Source organism: Gambusia affinis, linkage group LG12, assembly GCF_019740435.1.
Source record: "Gambusia affinis linkage group LG12, SWU_Gaff_1.0, whole genome shotgun sequence".
NCBI classification, from domain to species: Eukaryota; Metazoa; Chordata; class Actinopteri; order Cyprinodontiformes; family Poeciliidae; genus Gambusia; species Gambusia affinis.
Window position 1 is genome coordinate 21,237,064 of NC_057879.1, and position 22,399 is coordinate 21,259,462.

Genomic DNA, 22,399 nt, shown 5'->3' on the forward strand with positions numbered 1-22,399 from the left:
GGTTCATTTGAATCACAACAATGTCTAATGATAACTGTACGGAATACACTTATATTAAGACGTATCAACAGAACAAACAAGTTGAAATATATGGCTTTGTTTGGGGGGTTTTCTAATCAGATAATGTACATATTATGGGAGATGTTTTGAATTTTTATTTTCAATCTTGGGTAAGAAATAGAGTTTCAAACAATATTGGTAATTTGACTTTATCTCCTCATTTGATCGATTAATCTATCAACTTGTTTGCCTTTATATTTAATAAATTCACTTTTAATTCCATTTATTTTTAAGCATTACATTTATATCAAGTCAAATTAAATCAAGAGAAATTCGAATTTAATCCATCCAGTTAAATATGATTCATTCTTGCAGTCACCCATCAGTAGCCTATTATCCAGCCATGTATTTGTGCATTAATTTTGTCCATGAGTCATACATTACCCATCTTACCTAACAGTTTGTCCATTACTTTTCAATTTATCCGTTATTCCTTCTCATTTTGGAGGCTTTTATTCAGATTGAACCTTTGTACTTATACTATAGAACTGTAGGAAACTAGAAATTTAAGTCTGGAAAGTTTTTGAAATGTAACAATGTATATGTAGACTGAAAGATTCTATTGATGATACCTCCACTCATCTTGTTTAAGCTGAAAAGTAAGAGAGATCTTAATACTGTCAGAGATAAAAGGTAAATTATCTTCCCATCAGCTCTGATCTGTTTGTCTGATACATGTTCTTTCACTTTTAAAGCTATTTGTGTGTATATGTAAATACATAATTTATATCTGCAACACAAAGTGCTACTTTGTTTTGGTCTGTACATCCATTCAGAACATCTGACTAAAAGAACATTTGCCGTATATTTAAAGTGAACTTTGAACACTTTAAAAAGGCTAAACATTTGGGAAGTTTTTGTTTGAGAAAGTATGGCGTTTCTACATGAAAAATGTGCAGACAACCGGTTATAAAAATGTGTCTAATATAGTATGGCATTTCTACATGAAAAATCTGCAGGCAACTGGTTATAAAAATGTGTCTAATATAAAGGATTACTTAAGAAAATAAGAAACAAAAATCAAAATCAATTCCAAATATTGTCCCAGTTAAAAATTAAGAACAAACACTGCTGACACCCCTGCTGCCATCTAGTGTTCATGAGCCCCCACAGACCTTAGTTTTACTCAACTGTATCAGCAATGTAGCAGTACCTTCACAGTTAATCATAAAAAAAAAAATTAATCCAATTAAACTGTATTATCAGGATTTATCTTTATTTTCATATACAAAAAGATGAATGTATTCTCATCTAGTTTAAAGTTCTAAGCATTTCAATGCACAGATAGTTTTCATTCATACCGATTTAAAGAAACCAACCAACAACCACACACATGCGCCCACACTCACACACACACAATTCACATAAACAGGGAAGGTCACATAGTTCCAACATTCGTTCACACTATAAGAAAAAAATATGCTGACTGCAAATGAAAAAAAATAAAATAAAAACTATGATTTAGCTTTCACAGGATTCACACATGAAAAGGAAGAAACCCTTTACATTTAGCAAGTAAATATATACACAATACTTGACTTTTTTTAATATATTTTTTGTTGAAGATGAAACTGACTCCGTGTTAGTGTTACTAAAGATACTGCATGAGGTAACATGGTTTTTTTCGGTTCAGAAGAGCTGGGTGTAAGACAGCATTTGGAGGTAACAAGCGGTCATGGCAGATTTTACCACATGACACGCTGTTTGCCTGGCACGATTCGAAAAAAAAAGCACCTGGGCCACGTTCAGCTTCCGCACTAAAGTTTTGAATGCCTGGGTTTGTTTTCTTTTTCCTGCCCATCAACAGACGCCCATCAGAGGTTGATCCAGGTGTGAGGAGTTATTCTGTGTTGATCTGCAGAAGATAAGTGTTAAGTCACAGCTGAGTTTATTAACTATTGCTGTATAGTAAATATTGCTGGACCCTTGGACCATGCACATGGAAACTGTCAGCATGAATCCCGACGGTGCTGCATCAGTCAGTCATGTGGCTACAAACACAATGATGGTTTTCCCAAAAAAACACTCAAAAACATTGTTCAGTGTCGACTTGATTATTTTCCCCAGAATTCCTTTCACCAAAACTGCACATCAGCGAGAGCTACAGACCACTGTTTTAAAGAAAGAAAAATAATCACTACCTTTCCACACCACTAATCAAAGCACAACAGATGAGCCTGTGTGTTATCCAACGTGGCTAAACTATCACTATAAACAGGTCAGAACATCACATCAGCAGGTTACTATTGAGGCAATACTGTTCAAACAAGTGGCCAATCACAGAAGCCGCCACACCAAACCATAAAAATATTTGTTCGATTTTCTTTTTGTTGGTGATATACATGCTAATTTTTAAATGCCAGTGTCACCCTCACAACTTCTAAATAAGATGAGTCAATATCATAAACCACTGATATCAGTAACACTTCTCTTAAAATTAGCAAAAACCACTGGGCTAGATAACTTAAATGGATTGATAGCAATAGTGTCAATAAATCTCTTTCAGTAACTGAAAAACAGAACTGCAAGTGCCCTGATTCTTTACAAGTGCATCTTAGAAAATTGGAATATAATCAAAAAGTATTTTTGTAATTCAATTCAGAAAGTCAAATTATAGGTTCGTTACAAAAAGTCATGTAATTTAGTTGCTCATTTCTGTTAACTCTGATTATTTTAGCTTACAGCTAATGAAAACCCAAAAGCTAGTTTCTCAGAAAGTTAAAACATTGCATAAAATCAATAAAAGTATTTTTAAGGCTAATAAAAACATTTTTTTTTCCTTCCATTCAGCCTTTCTTTAAAATGCTGGGATAAAGCACTGTGAACAGACATTTTCTTTAGTGACCTTTAGGGTTTTAATTTTAATACAGAAATGTTGTGGCCATGTTGACGCCAACACAATAATGGAGCAGACTGCTGACTTGGCAGATGTTCAGCACACTGTCATTGAAACTCCTCCACTACGAGGGCAAGCCACAAAAGGTCATTGCAAAAGTAGCTGACTGTTCAGAGTCCTGTGTGGAAGCATAATAATGTAAAGTTTAGTGGAAGGAAAACATATAGCAGAAAAAGAAGAAGAGATTGGCACAGTGCCTGTCCTGACCAGGTATTGAGGGAATATGCTGTACTGCCTTATTAAAAATATATTTTTTACTCATATAGTAGTCAAAATTTCTAAGAAACTACAATTTGTGTTTTCATTGGCTGTAATGTACAATCAACATTAAAATATAAATATAAAATATTTCCTTCTGTCAGTTTTAATAATATCTGAGCCTCATTATTTGAATTAAAGCAATTTTCAAAGATACTCAAATTTATCAAGATGCCCCTGTATATAAAATGTAAAACAAAAAAAATAATATTTAAGTATTAGGCGTCTGTGTGTATAAGCATATTTACAGGAGGAATCTGCCTCTCTTCTTTTTACATTTGTAGGGCATATACATTGTGAAAAGTGGTCAGGTTCTATCAAAAATGGAAAAAATAAAATCCAAATAAAGACAGAGGCCACCCACCTGCAATAAATCCTCTCAACTACTAAAACACAATAAAATACATTAACACAACTTGATATACATGTAGAAAAAGCCTGAGGTACTTGTCAGAATATCTGAGGTCAGTCTGGAAGAGTAAGCAGCTGAAGGCTTACCCAGTCAAAAGGAAAAACACAAAAAAAAAAAAAAGAAAAGAAAACAATAAAACTCACAAAAAACAGGTTATTAGCCTCACATAATATCATGGATAGTTAGTGTTACATTAACAAACAATACATGTACATCTACAAATCCTTGAGTATCCTGGAATAGTCACAGCAGCATAACGGACATTCAATGTATGGTATTCATATTATGGTACAACTATGGCATTGCATTTGAGACAAAGGCAACCAATTTGAGCTCTCCTTGCATGACATACAGTGACTGAGGTATCTGTGGACCCGTGTCCGACTGAGTCTAGTAACCAAACACAGATGACTAAAAAAAATTTGAAAAAAGAAAAATGCATGACAATCACAAGGATAAACCCTCGATTACCTGTTTATCGTCCTTACTTTAAAAACACACACTCTGTCTAAAATCATTCAGATTCTCTCGCGCTCGCACACAAATGCATACAGATAAAATTAAGAATGTGTAACATTGCAACTCCAGACAGCATCCGTCAATGCCCCTGGCACTGGCAAAGGAGTAACTCTGATTTTAAGCAATTAAAAAAAAATAATAATAATAATAATCCAGGAATATGTCCATGTTAGCTAGCTGGATAGCTTGGCTCTCAACTTATAGAAATGTTCCAAAGAAGCCTGCTGGATACCTGAGAGGTAGTTCCAAGGACAAGACATCTGCCCGAAATCTTCAGAAAGTCCAAAACGTCCAGTTTGGATTTTGCTCCCTCCCTTTGAAAAGAAAAAAGCTGTGCGCCGTTCTTTTTTTACTCTCTCTCTCTCCATTTCATTCTGAAGAATTCACAGGTCAGAAAGAAGGGAGCACTCTCCAAATGTATAAATCGAGAAGCTTCGACCCCTGAGGAAGATGAATATATTTTTGTTTAACAGTCTCAATGTTTCCTCCGAGGTGTGCAGCGTGTCGTCTGAGGTTTGGAGCGAAGGTTTTTCCAGAATTTGGCCGCAGATGGGAACTCCGACAAAGACAGCAACTCAAGAGGAAAAAAATCAAAAATTAAAGAAAAAGACTAAAACGTGAAAATAGTACATGCGGTACTGAGGACATTTAAGGTTTGACACAGAGGTGGGTGTAGGATGTGCCCATCGCATAGCTTATTACTATTTCAACTACAGCAGATGGATGCCTTAGTAAACACAAAGGAACATTAAACAGAAACAAAATACCAGTATTGAGATAAAATAGCAGCTGCATATAAGTTGCTAGGGTGACAGGGAAGGGAGGTGGAACTGAGTTGTTAAATATTAACGAAGATCCGCTGAGTTTGGGTTTGAAAATTAAAAATAAAACAAAACAAAAAAAACAAACAAAAAAAAAAAAAAGTCAGGAGCTCAGGTGCCTCAGGTGAGGCAAGTTGTCACCCGTTTAGGTACTGGACTCTTTGGGAGGTAGGTCCTCGTTGATGAGAGACGTCACAATGGAGGCGGGGCTGTCTGAGGTAGTGCTGCCTATCGTCCTGGCGATCTGGCTGATGCGCTCCTCCACGCAGCCGGCTGACAGTCGTGCCTCAGCGTCGTGGTCCCAGCATTCCTCGATGGTCTCGCACATCTGACTCAAGCCCTGCAATCGAAGATGGAGCAGGAGGTTTCAGTGACTACAGGTCCTTTACCTCAGGCCTGGTTGGATGTTATACAACAAATGCTAACTTTTGTGCTATTAGTGGATAACAGCCATTGACAGTATTTTTTCAGTGTTTAAACACTATCGGAATATTTAATAACCAAAGTGCTACCACATAAACGGCTTAATACCAAAAAGATTTTATTATTACCTACAGGCACATACAGAGAAGCAATATAAAAAAAGTTTACATTTTTGTGTCTCTTATTTCAGAAAGTGAATCTCATACTACTACACAGCGGTTATTTGCTGTAATCATAGGAAACAGATATAATAAAAAACCTTCTGTGTCTCAGAAATCAATAAAAAGAACATTTTAAACAGAAATGTCAAGTTTCTGAAAACTGTTTATTTATATGCATGAATAGTTGGTAGGAACTCTTTTAACACAAATTACTGCATCAATCCAGAATGCCATGGCAACAATCCTTGAGAAGCTCCAACAAACTGAGATGAACTTTGCTCAACAATCCTGTCAAGGCAGTGGTTATCACTATTGGACCCTTTTTAACCCAACTTTTTCCTTCCACTCAACCATCTATAACTATCACATTATTCCTTCTTCTTCAGTAATTACATTTTTGTGGCTTCCTATCCTTATGAATATTATGATTTTATGAGACAGAAGTTGGAGTTTCCACTATGTGAAAGCCATAATCATCAACATTACATGTAAATAAAGGCTTGAAATATTTCACTCTATATAATAAATGTATATCATATACAAGTTTCAACTTCTGAAATGAGTGTTCACAATGCCTGGACATTGTCAGCCAGCTTAACGCCATGTTTGTTAGACTCCATCAACACGACAACTTCCTTTTAGGCCTCAAAATAAACATCTTAAACTGAGTTCCCAGCTGAGAGCACTTGCTTTACTACAAGGCTCATAATAGCTCACTCACCACACTGTAATATTACGTCTAACAAACTAGCCATTGGTTCAGCCCCCATCTATTGTAGGTAAATGCTTATAATCTATTCAAAACCATGTTCTTTTTTACTTTGAAATATGAGACTAACAGGGGTCATAATGCTCAAACTTCAATAATTAAAATTGAAGTTTTTAATTCAATTTTAAAAACTTCAGTTGCAGGCAGCAACTGCAGTTAGAGTGACAACACCCACTTTGATAAGGCATTGTGACATTTAAGTATTGGGAAATTTTGCTCCACCCGTAGTACAGTCATCAGTTTAGTAGTCCATTCATTACAGATGAACTAAAACATAACGAGTTCAGAGAAGTGTGAAACTTAAGTAATTTTACTGGAAATAAGGATGCAGCACATCCTGGTGTTGGAGTTGGAAATTCTTCCATGATTACTCACCGGATGTTTGAGCCAGCAGTCCTTCATGGCTGGACGCATCTTTTTGTGCACGACCACATCCTGAAGGTCCTCCAGGGAAGGATGCTGACCTATTTCATCCTCAAACGGCAGCATGTACTCGCCAACTGTACCTGAGGAGAAACAACAAGCCAATAGAGTGGAAACATAAGAAGTAACCATCAGAACAGAGAATAAATATATCTAATGTTGAATCTTTGGCCCCGATTGGACAGCTCCACAGACAAAATAAAAACAAACCCCTTGTTTGCCAATAACACCTAAAGCAAGATGACCTTTCACCCGTTGGTGAAGTAACATTCCTGCACTGTTTGACTTACCGTCTGTCTCTGAGCAGCGGGACACCAGCTCCCAAAGCACCAATCCCATTGCGTACATGTCAATCCTCAGGAAGGAGTCTCGCTGAAAGTTAATGGCTCCCTCCAGCACCTCCGGAGCCATGTACCGCCTCGTACCGACCTGAAAAGAAGAACGGACTCCAACAACCTTCAAATTCACAAAGACAAGCATTTCAAATAGTCTGAATGAGAGCAGTTTCTTCTGGAAACAGACCTGTTGCAAACTGTTAAATTATACTCCAGCATTTGGGAGTCAGACAAGACAGATGTGGACATCTGTCCCTAGAAGATACATTCTGTAATAATTTAAGTCGTTTGAATGATTCACAAAAAAAAAAATCAAATAACAGCAACCAAATGTACAAAAAATTAGTAAGAGGTGCTCCAAATATAGTCCACTGTGAAAGTATTTAAGTAATAAGCACAATCCTAAATGTTTGTCATGAAATTATTTGGAAACCAACATCAAGTGGTGCTTTCAGGTACATCTAAAAATTAGAATACATGTTCCCATCAGACTCATTTGTCAGATTAAAAGTGCCTTTTGAAAACAGCAGAAAGCACACATTTCTTTATTAAAATGTTTAGTTTGATGTAATTTTCTAAGAAATTAAATGTGTTTTCATTAGCTGTCAGCAAAAAACTATAAGTAACAGAAAAGGGGTTTTGAAACATCAGTCTGTGTGGAATTAATACATATAATATGTTTTACTTAACAAATTGGGTTGTTGGAATAAATTAAATTTAAAATAATAATTTATTAAGATACCCCTGTACTTGGTTTGCCACATATTTTACAAACAAAAATCTTAAGGGTGAAAAAAGAATTCTCCAGCGTTTACTTTAATTTCCTCAAATAAAGTCAAACATAACACCATTTGTAGTGGTCTATCACACGAGGTTCCAAAAAAATACACTGAAGTTTGTGCTTTGAAGGGTATGAATAAATTGCACTACATGTATAATGGTGACAATAATAAGAAACCCAACATAAAGTTCATCCTACCTGGCCATGAGTATCTCCAGGAGGCTTTCCTGGTTCGAATCGCACAGCAAGCCCAAAGTCCCCGATGACTGCAGTTAAATCATCTCGCAGTAGCACATTCTTACTCTTGAAGTCCCTGGAGGATTTATTTCACAGCAGCCATTAAAATGCCTTTTTTAATGGAGGTGTTTGGTCACAGCAGTCACATAATTTAATGCAGATGCTTTCAGAGAGAAACAAATCACTGAAGCACAACCTGGAAAGGGGAAGATCTGATCTGAAATAAATCAAACAGCAACCATCAAAGATTTAAAGGGGATGAATCTCAGAATACGTCAAACAGAGGAGAGAAAAGCGAAAACAAATCAGTGCAGAATTTTGTACCCAAGAGAGATTGCATTTGAAAGAAATTGAGAAAATATTTTTCTCAAAGTCGTGTTATAACCTTTGCATTTCTGATCAGATGCTGACAGACGTGGACATCTGTCCCTTGAAGATACAAAACAGTGTAATTTTTTTAAGAAAAACTGCATTTACACCGTCTGAAAAACTGCAGTCTACACATTTTCAGACACGTGCCATGTCAAAAGGTGGGAATAACATTTTGACTATCTATTAACCTGTCATACATCCAGGTTAATAGATACAAAAATAAAAAGAAGATGGTGAGCATGGCTCAAGTATGATCAGGCTAAAGATTCTCCAAAGACAACACATTTTCTCTGACATTGTTCCCACTTTGTCATTTACTTTCTCAGCTCAGTGAGACAGATGCAACAATGAAAAACTAAAACTACACCAATCCAAGTTAAAAAGAAATCACATTTCAGCAAGTAATTTTTAAAAAAGTTTTCTTGCCAATAAAATAGAAAAAACACAAAAATGTACTTTGTTCCTTATGTCTGAATCAACCTAACATGCAGAGAAAAAGCAAATCAATTTAGCATATATCTACATGTCTGTTTTATATTAAATTATTACAGTTGTAATAATGCTGTAATTCTAGCAGCATTCTCAGTAACTGATACTTTTCTGTTGAATAAATGTTCATGTTCTACTTATTACTTTAACTTTTTGTATCAATCAAGTTATGCTTTGAAATTATGGTATTTTTACACAAGGTTATCATACCTCCCTATTGTGCACCCTTTCTTTTTATGTTTTTGCTTGACTTCAGTTCAGCATACTATTCGTATTCTAGCCTAACAACCAATTGAATTACAAAGCCTTATTCCAGGTAGCAAAGAGATGCTGAGAGGTGCACACAACATGCTTTACACCATTGAGCATGAATCATAAAAGCTGAATTGAGAAGTGTACAAAATCTATGATTGAAAAGGGTAGGCAGAATTTGAAAAGCTCCTTGTAACAAGGACTTTGGGGTGTGACTTAAACCTACAATGCACACGAACAACTTTTACAACATTTTGTAGTGTTTCTAAAACAATTGCTCCATTTTCATGTGCAAACTTATAAAATTTTTAATACTGCGGGGCCTTAAAACTTAGTATTTGTAGAAGATTAAAAGTTAAAAGAACAGGGCTTTGTATGAGAGCACATCAGGAATGAATGCATGTCATACATTAGACTGAAATAGTGCTTGTCGGTTTATTTCTTTCCAGTAGATTTCTTTCTTTCTTTTCTTACCTATGTGCAATAGTAGGTTTGGGCCCCTCCCCCTTGTAGCTGGGAATGTCTTCATGGAGGTAGGCCAAGCCACGGGCCATGGTCTCTGCTATGTGACACAGCTCAGTCCAGGTCACAGTGTTGCCCTTCAGGTGGTCTGTCAATGAGCCCTGCTCACACCAAACAGACCAAAGGTCAACAGGTCAGGTATGAACACATACAGGGGGTTTTTAATCCGTTTCAAACAGACTGCTGCTGCAAAGCTGTCAAAACTTGAGCCACAAAGAGAGACTGTTCAACCCGCCAAGAGTTAGCAAATGTTCAAGATTTATCTACAGGAATTAGGATTGCACCTGAAAGTTAATTTATTTCAGAGCTCAACTCAAAAAATGAACCCTCAACATGAACCCATTATAAGATGAGAGGTATATCAGGTATGTATGTTTGTTAGTTTTGCTGACTATGGATTAAAGTCCCTGAAAATTAAAAAGTTCATTTCTCTGTTAATTAGATCACATAAATCCAGAAAGTACTGGATTTTTAACACAGAAATGTTCCATAAATTCTATATGCAACTCAACATTATTTTCTTTACACGTTGACACAATCAGAACCTTTTCCAGTGAAAGGTTTTGGCATGTTGTTCAGAGTGTTGATGACTTTTTACTAGACAAGCAGTCCTCCGCTAACAGAACATAACCTTGCAGTGTTTAAATTATTTTACTTATTTTATTTGTGTGATATTCAACAGATTTTTTTTTGTTTGTTTTATTTAGCTGTAACACCTATACAAATTCTAAATAAATGCTTAGCACATATTATTCTGTGCACACATAAACTGTTTAAATCACTCGCTTTGCCTTTTGAATTACATTGGTAAAATATAACAACATTTTGATGATATTCTAATCACTGGCCCGCACCATTGCAAAGTAAATAAACGGCAAAATTAGGCAGAAATTAACCAGAAATAGTGATATATTAATAATATATTAACTGTTACAAGTATGTAAAGGTATCTAAATCGATGGATACTAAAGCCCTGAATAATAGTCACAGCAAAACAAAATGTTTATGTCGTGTAAACATTTCCCATTTCAGTGGCTTTGTAAGAAAAAATAAGCAAATTCAAGTGCCTGACAACTAAAAGAAGGAATATTTTTAGAAAAACTTTCAAAGATTGTGGCATAAATCAGAACACAATTGTAGTTTTTCCTGACACAAATGGTATGAATTAAAAATCTTCCCTAGAAAGTTTGGATAGTTTGTTTTTTATGAGGAAAGAAATAAAACTACCCAGTAACTTCTCATCATGTAAAAGACTGCTTATATTCTGTAAAGAGGTAAAAACGTGAATCCTCACCCTCTCATGAAACTCTGCAATAAGCCACAGTTCCGATTCCAGGTTGGTTCCGTGCTTCTCTGCGGCGATGTAACGCAAAATGTTTTCATGTCGCATCCCTGGAGTCAAGAAGATGTCCCGCTCATTCTGCCACGACTGCTTGTCCTGCAGAAACAAGAATTCGTGTTCCAACACTGTTGGTTCAAATAATTCAAATAAATCCTTCTGTCACCACAGGTTTAATACTTAATATAAAGGGATGGAAAATCAAAACTTCATAAGAAAATTTCAGCATTTTGGTATCCAATTTTACCTGAACTGGGAAGATTTTTACAGCAACATATTCGCTCATTAGCTGAGCTTTCCAAACACAACCAAAGCGCCCCCTGGCTTTGATTTCCAGCAGCTGCAGTGGTTTCAGACCCACCAAAGGGGATGGGGGGACTGGTCCAGGATCCTGATCAAAAAGACAGACAAGTTTCAAGTCAACTAAACCCATGAAAACACATACAATGGCCTAAATACTAGTAACAAGTCCTATAACAAGTTACACAATATTTTTGATATTTTCAATCATCTCTATAAAGAAGTTAGAGCAGAGAGTGGCCCATCTCACCTCGCTCAGATCTACGTGGCCGTAAGGAGGCTTGCGGTGGCGGTACATCCACAGCGCCAGAACCAGGGCCAAGGACAGGACGCACAGCGGCAGCAGAGAGTACACCAACACGTTGAGCATTGATGGCACGCGGGGCGGAGGCCGAATTTTCACTGCAAACCACAAGCAGAGCAACTTCAGAGTGTCGGCTACATGACCTGCAGCTTTAGACAGCTTTTTAAACCTCCCTCAAAGAAAACGAAAACTGGTCTTAAAAAAGGAAGAGATGTTGTTGATAAAAAAACGACTTGACATCAATTGACATTTAATAAATCGTTAATGTTTTATTTTTGTCACCAAAAAGTTATATGAGCTTCCGCATATTGGAGATAATAAACAGAGGTGATCGGGACTGACACAGACTTCTTAGAGCATAATGCTCACAAACTAATTTCATAAATTAATATAGGAATGTAGCAGACATTGGCCATGAAAGAAGAACATTTGGTGCAGTTTCCTTTATAGAGAAAGTATTTCTTTAATTTCAAATCACATGTCCATGACATTTATCGGATTTTGTAAAATATAAACTCAAAACCAGATTCTTTAAATTTTGTTTGTTGATGAGTTTGCAGGCTGAAATGAACTTTCTATTTTTTAAAGTTGATGCTTTCAGTATAAACTCGGTGCTTTACCTGCTGATCACCACTTAGAGATGTTCAAACTAGCCAACAGACTACTGCATCATCACTACAGATTTCTGACAGGTATTTTTTAATTATCTCAAACAAATCCAGGATTATATTTTTTCTTTATCATTGAATTAGGTTGTCCCATTTGATGCCTTAACCAAATACAACTTGTGGGTGTAAAAATTCAATAAACATCTTGTGAAACAGTAAGAACCTTTTATTTTATCAGTTTTATAAATTAAATCCATCAGTTACACTGCAGGGAACGCAAGCTCACCATATCTAAAGCACCAATTCAAACATTTAAAAAAAAGTCTAGATACCTGATGGTGTACTGTCTGCAAATGTGATGTATACAACTGCCAATTTCTTTTAAATATCCTTTTTTTCTACTGATGAGGCATTTCTAAATTATTTTTACATTTTTACTGTAATTTTAACAACAGAAGAGAAGACTATTTGCTCCTGTTGCATCTGGTGAAGAAATGAGCAGGAAAGGTTTGTCATCAAATGTTATGATGCTTAAAGGAAAGCAAACTGGAAAACAACATTTTCTTTTGTTTTCCTTGTAGGATAGAATGGAACTGCGATAAAATATGCTATGAGCCAAATTATCAAACTAGTTATATTAAGAGTAAACATGCAAGCACAAACTTAGAACTGAAGCAAAAGTTTCCGTATGAAAATGTCAGCAGGGACAAGGTGTGACCTGGTTAAACACTGAATCTGCATTGTCCACTCCTACATGCTCAGAAAAATGTAACTGACCAGGGGAAACTATCGTTTAGGGCAGAAAGAATTAATCGAATAAATTGTAATGAATCAGTTATTGAAATAATCGTTATTTCATTTGTTGCATAATCCTTAACTGGATTAGGCAAAGAAGACTTTTTGCTGAAAGAGCAACACAGTCAGTACCAATTAAGCCATAATTGTACAAAACGTATATTTTCCATTGTAGTTAAAAAAACACTTCTTTGTCAGTAAATATTGTCTACCCATCCTTTGCTACAAATGTTAAACTGCAAACTAAAGAAATTATGTTTTTGTATTTTAGGCAATAAAATGTTTATTTTCTTATTTTAAAAAGGAACTGAATTGTTTATTTTTATATAGTATAAAAAAACTGAAGCGGTTAAATGAAAAATCTGCGGAATGTGTCCTTTTTTTATCCCAATAATCAATAGAATACTCGATTAGTAAAATAATTGTTAGCTGCAGCCCTACTACTCTCATAACCATGGAAGCTGTCGCTGTCAAGAAAATCAGAAACTGCAGCTTTGAAAACATCGAATATGAGTGACTCAAATGGAGCGCAATTACAATACTAATGTAGACCATATTATACTGATTAAATGCAGCGTGGGATATTACTGCACTTCAAAGCGACTGAGTTTTCAAGCATACGTACTGATTTTAATGAAGTGACGCACAATGACAATGACAAGCAGCCTATTCTTACATGCGTCTGTGACAGATTCAAGTAGCTTCTGCGTAATTCAAGATTAAGTACAAAAAACAAAATATACACCAACATCTTAAATATGCCAATTATAACAACACAGATGTTTTATATTAGTTTTTAATTTAATACACTGCAAAACAAATTTAAGAAGTAGAAACAAAGCAATCAAAAAGCTGAAATAAGTCACTATGTTAAAGATCATAACATCCTAATCAAGAGTTTTACCACCATAAAAACTCAAAATGTTGGTATTCCATATTTATTACCATCAGTTTGTTTCATTGTCAACTAATAATATCTAGGAATAAAAACGCTAAAAAAGATATAATGAATACTATGTGTATTCAAGATCAACTTTAGTCTTTAAAAAACAGAAAATTATTATAAAAATGTGTAAAAAGTGCATAATAATAAACCATTATGGCCCAAAGGTGGTGATGTGTTATGATCAACAGTGTTCACTGTGCGTAGGTTGGCTTCATCACCACTCACCTCGGCTCCTGCTGCCAATCAAGTCAGGAAGGTGAGTGAATCGCTCATTGCAGTAGTTTCCTTCGCAGCAGCAGAAGAACACCTGAGGGTTTTCCTCCATAGAGACACACTCTTGCCTAAAATGTAGGCAAGAGTGTTTAAGCAAGATACAATATACAATTATATAATAAATCAATAAATGATATAATATATTGATTTAGTATCTTTCTATACCTTCAATATATATGAAGGTATATAAAGATTTTTTTTTAAACTCTGGGTTTCAGTAACCCAAATGATTTCATTATAATTTTTTCATTTCATTTTTTGTTAAAACAAAAAGAAAATCTAATTAAGTTGCTATAAATCACACATCATGTTCTTTTGTTTTGTGTCAAGTTGAACTTATTGAACTTATGCAAGTAGAATCAAAGACTTCAAACATAGCTGTCTCCTAAAGCTGACGTGTAGCAGCACATTTACTTTTGTTTCATCAGAAGCAAATGTGATAGTAAAGTCTCATCATACAGATTCTGAAATTGGCTCTCTCCCAAAGATGCCATTTTTGTCCATTCTTGTTTTTGTTCAAAACCAGGAGTTCAAGGTTTTCTCTTCCAAGAAACCATAACTTTGAACACAATAAGAAATTCTACTGGCAATAATTTGTTTTGTATGCTTCCTGTTCTTTATTTGCTTAAAATATCTAACGGCAACTTCCAATCTTAAACCAATTAGGGAGAAAAAATGTTTTTCAGAATGATCAGTTATATAAAGGTTAGTTACCGTTATAAATGTTTGGACAATTCTTCTTTCAGTTTTTGAATGCTGTGCAGCTTGTTGGATTTTTGACCTCTTTTACTTTCTGACAGTTGTTATGATGTGTAACCATGGCAACGATGTATTGTTTTTACAACTGGGAGCAGCTAATTAGCATCTCAAAAACTACAGCCCCAAATCCCAGAGGAGTTGAAAAGGAGGCTTCATGGATACAGAGAAGACCAAAGAGCAGAGAAAGGGGGAGGAAGTTAAAACTAGGACTGCAGCGATTCATCAAATGAATCGAGGGAGTCGATTTTTAAAATTTCTCCAGATTTCATTAAACTATGTTTTATTGTTCAGCAAACTGTGCTCTGGGTAGAGGATTATTTGTGTTGCGCAAATTCCCTTTGGAATTAAAAACATTGATTTTAGTTGAACTAAGCAATATATAAGAAGGTATAGAAAGATTTTTTAAAAACTTTGGGTATCAGAAACCCAAATGATTTTCAGCCTATCCTGGGTATTTTTCATGTAAAAGTTTTTTCAATAAAAAACAAAGTGTCAGAGTGAAGGAATTTTATATGAATTTGGGGTGGAAACAGGAATAACTTTGACCATACTTACAAGTCAGACAAATCTGGTTGTTTCAAAAATACTTCCAGGATTAAAAATGTGAGAGCTGAGATATAGAAGCTAAAGAAGTGCCGTACCTTACTCCTATTAAAGAAACACTGCTTTGAGCAGCCTATAGCATCAAAATGAAATGAATTTTTCGGTAACCTGTAGTAGTCAGTGTACCAACTTCTAAACAATAGGAATAACTGTTACTTTACTGATTTAAAAAAACTGTCACAGTGCGAGAAATGCATGCATGCCCAGGCCCGACTTCACTACGGGCTGGAAGAACGACATGGAAAGAGTTACTATAATAAGGCTTTGTAATTTTAATGTAATTCACAACATGCAGCAACACTAAAATCTTAAAATCAAGCTAATGTACCAAAACAACAACTCACTACGATCAGGAGTGATTGGCTGAGAGAACAGAGCCATTCTCTATAAGGTTATAATGTCAAACAATTCAATGGCAGAAATAGTAGGGAGATGTATTACAAAGCATCTAAAAAATACTGCCCACTTATAAAAGTGACTCACATATACCATAATTTTTACAAGACCCAAAATTGAACAAGAATAATTTTAACGTTCTCAGAGTTTTTAATACTGAGCTGACAGAATTTATCTTTTTATGATTTGGGCTGTTAAATCTTTGCAAATTTACAAAAAAACAAGTCAAGTTGCATTTTAAATATGTTGGAAATACAACACAAGGGTATGTCAAGGCACCAAAGCTTAAAGACATAGAAACTTCCCAGCTGAATACAAAAAAAAAAAAAAAAATCTATATTTGTTATGAAACTATCGACGTCTGTTCTTAATATTTGAACAAAAGAGTTAGGACAACTTCCCTCAGACCAAATGAGGATTCTGGAGTTGCTAATACTGCTGCCCCAGCTGTCTGCTGATTTGGGTGAAACTCAGACACCCCACAATAAAAATGCAAATGTGTTGACCTGACCTGTCATAGCAGTTGAAGTCATCCAGCCAGCAGCCTTTCTTCACCAGCTTGATGGTCCCTGAGGAGTTGAGCCAGGAGGCGTAGCAGTGCAGCCGCTTGTCCTTTTCCCCCTCGCAGCGCTCAAATCCACTCTGGTTGGTCCGCTCTGTTCGCCAGTTATCATTGTAGTACACACATTCTCGGGTCTCCACCTCTCCCACACTGTACCCTGATGTGGACAGAATGCCTTGGTCAGCATGCATCGCAATGAACTGAAACGCAGCGGGGGGAAGCCGAGACAAATGGCACAGGATTCACTCTGTGCTTCAAACGAAACATCGTGTAGCAGAGACGATCATCTCTCTGGCACATAGCCAGTTTTGGGAGCTCTCTGTAGTAAAAATGAAGAAAAAAAAGGAGTTCCTCTGGGCTAAGAAAATGTTGCTGAATACTGGCTCAGCATAATCCCATTGCCAAATGATCTATTGAGAGAAGAAAAAAGCTAAATGCTCAGAGAAAATATCAAATTTAATTAGCTACAGAACAATGACCCGCCTGCTGTGGTATAGAAACCTACAGTCCAAAACTACTCCTACTACAATGCTTTCCTAAAGTATTCACACTCAGTCAACTTTATAATTAGTTACTGTGCAGAAAATGCTACAAAACTTTGCAAAATTTGTAAATGTGGCATGCGTCTGTATTCAGACATCTTGAGCAAATACTTTGTAGAATCAGTTTTTACTTTTTTTGGTGTACGCATTTGGCTATCATGGCAACAGACTCTCCTACTCCTCCAGAGTTACCTTTAGTCTTCTTGGTCAGTACTCTGGTAAAGTTTTACTTTTCCCAGCACGTCGGTTTTGACGAACGACCATGGATAAATAGTGTATCATGAGTTTATCACAGTACGGCAGGGAAATGTTCATTGGCGATCCAATGTCCCAAAAAGAAGGAAAAAAAATCCAATAGTGATATTGAGGAACTAGGGCTTGGCAATAAATCATTAACAACACATATATTGGGATAGACATTTGATCAATATCAATAGAAAATACGTCTGACAGAAGTTTCAATAATTTCAATGAACTCTGATCCAGAATCGTACAGCATTCTGGGGGATGCTGTACGACGTCAGAGGAAGCAAGGCAGGTGGCATCAACTCACTCTCTCAATTTGGTTACCCAGCAACAACGCTGCTGAGTAACTTGGGCAACAGCAGTTTCAAGTTTTGTCACCGTGCATCATAACTACTTAATAATTTTAAAAAGCGCAGTGGAGTTAGAGGAGAAAATAAGTACAGCAGCTCCAGAGGAAATTGTGAAATAAACAGAAAACATCACATCAAAAGTTGAAAAGTATTTCAGATATTTAAAACAAAAAAAGTAATAATTATTAATATTGCTTGATTGGAAATCCTTATAACTTGACAGGTTTTTGAGCCAAAATTTTGACATGTCACTTTATCCATGAGCTTTAGAACCTCAGCCACTAAAAATGCAGATATGGCCATTAAGGCCCAATCAGCTGGTCAAATATATTACTGATATCAAATGTGATATTGCAATGAGGATTCTAATTTGATATAACACATTCCTCTAATTCAAAGATCGGCATGTTTCCTTTATTAAACAATCCTACAGTACAAATTTTCTCCCTGATCTGGCAGTTGTGTTGCCTGTTCTTTATGGTCACAGAGCAGCTTTATTCATACCAAAAGGTACTCCATTTCCTCATTAGTTTTACATTTTATATAGGTGTGCCAGAGCAAAGAGGCTAAATGAATAACAAATGTCATACACTCATACTTTTTATGCACTACACATTTTAAAAATAACATTTTCCCTTCACCTACAATGAAACACTGCCATGTATATAACATACAATTACAATAAAATACACTGAATTTTCAGGTTCCAAAGTGAAGAGATTCAAAGGGTGTGAATATTTTTGCAAGGCAACAAATAAAAATACAATTGTGTTTGTAGGGACAGATAATGTGTTCTGTAAATGTCATGTTTCTAAAATAAATACTCTCGTTACCTCAGCTGAAATGTGATAAGAGCAGCCAATCTCTAAATGCAACAATAGAAAGCTGTAGCTAATGTCCCTATAGACTCTGATGTTGGACACACACTCAACACACAGCGTACAGAAGCAAATGACATGTTGTGAATGTCAGTCAGAATATAGCTTGGACATTCTGGCTCAATCTTTGTTCAGAGGGAAAAAATAGAGCCTGTCTCTTTAAATCCCTGCCTATAGGAGCCTGCCCATCCCCCAACTTCACCCCCACCAACTCATTACACACACATTCACACATTTAGCTGTCCAGCAGCACACAATAGACTTTATTCTATCATGCAGGGGATGCATGAAATGACCAAACATTATGCTCATTACACAGGAGGGACAGAAGAAAAGATATTACAGCCAAGCATACGCATTTATTTACACTCTTTTTACAGCACTGATGCTCAATGCTCCACTGAGCCGAGATGGCATTTCTGATATCTGTGGTCACGTGATCCAAGAGGACTTTTACTACAACATCATCCCCCCACCCCCGAATCCTCCCTCCCTCTCACTTTACTGGGTTTTTATACCACAAACATGAATTCTGGAGAAGCAGCTTACTTTATATATCCTTCCTACTCTTCATGCCCCGATCTATAAGCCATGGAGGCATTAGAGCCAGAGATATTTAAATCTCTAAAACAGCTTCTACACCAGTTGTAGCAAAAAAAAAAACCTAGGAGAAATGTATTAATCATAAAAATATATCTGTTGAGCTTAAGCTGAGGCAGGAATAGTGTATTCACATGTGGGGTAAGAGGTGCATATTTGATAAACGAACGGCTACAAACACTCACTAAATAACAGAAGGAGAAAAAAAACAATCATCCATGCTTGGTTCACATGGTTCCAAGGGTGTGTAATGGTAACCTCGTAGCTGAAAATAATTCTCCCATAAATCAGCTGCTGTCTGTGTTGATCAAATAACACAGATTTACCAAAGAACAATAAATAAAGGAAATCCTGACAGAAGGTATCACAGGTTTGTGCACAGGCCATAGTCAGAACAGAAATGATGGAAAACGACACTCACAAAACATAATGTTTCTGATTTCACTATGGAAATTATGTCAATATCTAACAGATTATTTACAAAGTACATAACCAACTAATTTAATTTAATTCAAATGAATGATGGTAAAGATAATTTTGATTGTATAGTTTGTATTTCCAAGCAAAAAAAAAAGAAAAATTTATCTGACATCAAGGCATAAAATCTGAAGAATGAGTTAAGTTTCTCAATCTATTACAATAATAGACTTTTTGGTGAACTCTGTCTGGAAATATGTTTGAGCTGACAGCTTTAAAAGGCTCAAAAATTAGGTTTTCAACAGGTTTACATATGAGCATATGTCTAATTATTCCACAAAAAGTCTGGTTTTTATCAAACTGTGGAAATTGTTTTCATCTCATTGTTTAAATGTACCATTAAGGTTTACATGGAAAAGTGTCAGCAGATTTTTTTTTGTTTAACATATAGTACGGTTTGTCACCGTTTTCAATGATGAATAAATGTTTCATAATAAAGAAGATGATGTTTTAGTTAAAAGGAGTAAAAGTCAATTGTTTTGAGATTATGGATCATAACATTACATAGCTATCAAAGTCAATTGAGAGACATAAACTACCCTAAAATTAGAACATTTAGTTCATAATTTCAACCAAAACATATAACCCTTGTATCAATTGAAATATATTTTTCTTCTCTTTCACAATTATTTCTTTTCTCACCCCATTGTCTTTTTTGTTACCAAGATGCCATGTAATAGCTCAGCTTGCTAGCAAGTTTGACTTTAGCATTAGCACTGCTGCTAAATCAGCATGAGCCGTATTCGCCCAGTTTGTGCACTCAGACAAGGAATCCAGACAATAGAATCTAACTATGTTTAAAAATGCAATAAAAAAAAATACAAGTTTGTTTCTTCACCAAGAGAAGATAAAATATCAAGACTCCCACTGGTGAAATTTGGTATTGACTCTGCATCAATGTGTACTCAATAAAAGGACAATTGGAATTTGAATGTTCAACTGCTGATAAAAAAAAAGTAGCTTCATATAATCTGCTCACAATAAATATCTGCCAACAGGAGGTTGATTAAACTTGTTTTGGTTTGATCAATACTTATAATTAGCTCTTTAGAGTGAAAAGGACATGAAATACTTTTCAACAAGCCAAGTGCACAGATTTATTTATACATACAAAATGTTAAGTAGAATTTGAAAAATGTCATTGCCGGACTATAAAATGGTAAAAAAGGAAGGCTAATCCATAGTTAACAAAACAATTGTGGGATGTATTATCAAATTAAAATTAGTGAATAGAATTTAAGAATAATAAAACAGACAAATTTCCATGGGTAAAATGTAATACCCACCAAAGTTCTTCTTTATAGTGTATAAGGTTTCAGGATGTTGATGCAGCTGCTGCCTTCTATTCCTGCCACCGTTGAAGAAGGCGAGCAACAGTTTTAATTTTGGAAATTTGTTCAACTTCTTAACACAGAACTATCGTGTTACGTGTATTTAAAGCTTTGGGTGAAATAAAGATGCACCTTCTAGGTAAATACATTTCAAGAGAGAAAATTAGAGTAGCGGTCAAAGAAGATTGTGACTGAGAGATTTAAATCCCGACTGAATGGCAGTGCCAGTAAAGTTTAACTAAGGGTCGACATTTCAGACAATTACGATCTTTTTCGACGGAAACCTTTGCATATTCACTAACAACAACAAAACAGAAAATAACAGCTGCTTACCTGCGCACAAAGTTCCCAGAAGAAGTGAGCAAGTCAGCCATGAAAAAGACATGTTCCGCTTTAAATACAGGACAGAAATTTCGTCCTCTTTCTTTCGCGAACATTAAAACTCAGGTTGACCAAAAACATCAGTCCAGGATCAAACCGACCACAGGCCTCTTTAGTCCCTCCAGCAGCCTAACCACCACCACCTCCTCCTCCACCACCACAACGCGTATCAATAGCCGCGACGCTGCAACAATGTTGCAAAGAAAAGGAGCGATTAATTGACTGCCGGGGTGTTAGTCCGCGAAAAGGTGCCGCATTTCGCATCGGAAACGGCTCCACGAAGCAGTTGAAGCGTCCGGATCGATGACAGGACGCTGTTTTTTGAGGTTATTCGCTGGAATAGTAGCACCGCTGCGTCGGGGAGGTCGGTCGGGGGTTTACATGCATGTTACTGATCTGTGTCCAAAATGGCTTCTAAATGGGGAATGGGCTGCAAACAGGGAAACCCGGATGTGTAAACACAAAGGGGGGAACTCAGGCAGCCACAGAGTGACCTTAACGCGACACCGCGGATAAAAAAAAACATCTCTTCAAATTATGACTTTATTCCGACGTCCTGTCGATGATTATCACGTTTTCTTTACACACTCAGGCTGTATAGTAGCGCCGAAGAGGAATGTGAGTTCCGGTGTATTTATATCGGTGAGCGATAGGGGATTTGAGCTTTCTTTTATCTACGTGAGGATTTTCACTGTACTTTTGAGTTCTTACACCTAACTGTTTTGCTTCTTTTAATTAACATTTAAGGGAGACGCGGTTGGTTGTGATAGTTTTTACGCTTTTATATTTTGTTCAGAATTAGGAAATGCCTACATAATCATTCCTTAATTAAAACAATGCTTAAGCTGCTGGGCTAGAATATTTTTAACTGTAACAAAATTTTAATTATGTTTTTTGTTTGTTTGTTTTTTACTGGTCAGACTTTATGGTAAATCGATCAATCAAAATTAGATGAAAGGTTGTACCCAATTGTAAGCCA

General features: G+C 36.0%; 1 protein-coding gene across 2 annotated transcripts; it reads right to left on the reverse strand.

Moving 5' to 3' along the window:
- Positions 1-1,254: 1,254 nt before the first annotated feature.
- LOC122840858 (activin receptor type-2B-like) lies at positions 1,255-21,953 on the reverse strand. Of its 2 annotated transcripts, XM_044133608.1 has the most exons (11): positions 21,373-21,953; positions 16,565-16,772; positions 14,248-14,363; positions 11,620-11,771; positions 11,317-11,460; positions 11,025-11,168; positions 9,683-9,831; positions 8,057-8,171; positions 7,033-7,171; positions 6,695-6,825; positions 1,255-5,306 (listed from the first exon to the last, which is right to left on the reverse strand). In XM_044133608.1, the coding sequence occupies exons 1-11, from the start codon at positions 21,422-21,424 to the stop codon at positions 5,112-5,114; spliced, it is 1,545 nt and encodes a 514-aa protein (XP_043989543.1). In that variant the 5' UTR covers positions 21,425-21,953; the 3' UTR covers positions 1,255-5,111. The 2 variants fall into 2 exon arrangements, with proteins under 2 accessions (XP_043989543.1, XP_043989545.1); XM_044133610.1 differs by lacking the exons at positions 16,565-16,772; positions 21,373-21,953 and adding an exon at positions 15,010-15,243.
- Between the last annotated feature and the right edge of the window lie 446 nt (positions 21,954-22,399).

Bases quoted from the DNA above. Each gene is read 5' to 3' on its own strand.
- LOC122840858 (XM_044133608.1), bottom strand. From the start codon at position 21,424: ATGTCTTTTTCATGGCTGACTTGCTCACTTCTTCTGGGAACTTTGTGC. The intron at 7,172-8,056 runs GTAGGATGAACT...TCTTCTTTTCAG, and splicing joins CTGGAGATACTCATGGCCAG to GTCGGTACGAGGCGGTACAT. The intron at 6,826-7,032 runs GTAAGTCAAACA...GTTTCTCCTCAG, and splicing joins CCGCTGCTCAGAGACAGACG to GTACAGTTGGCGAGTACATG.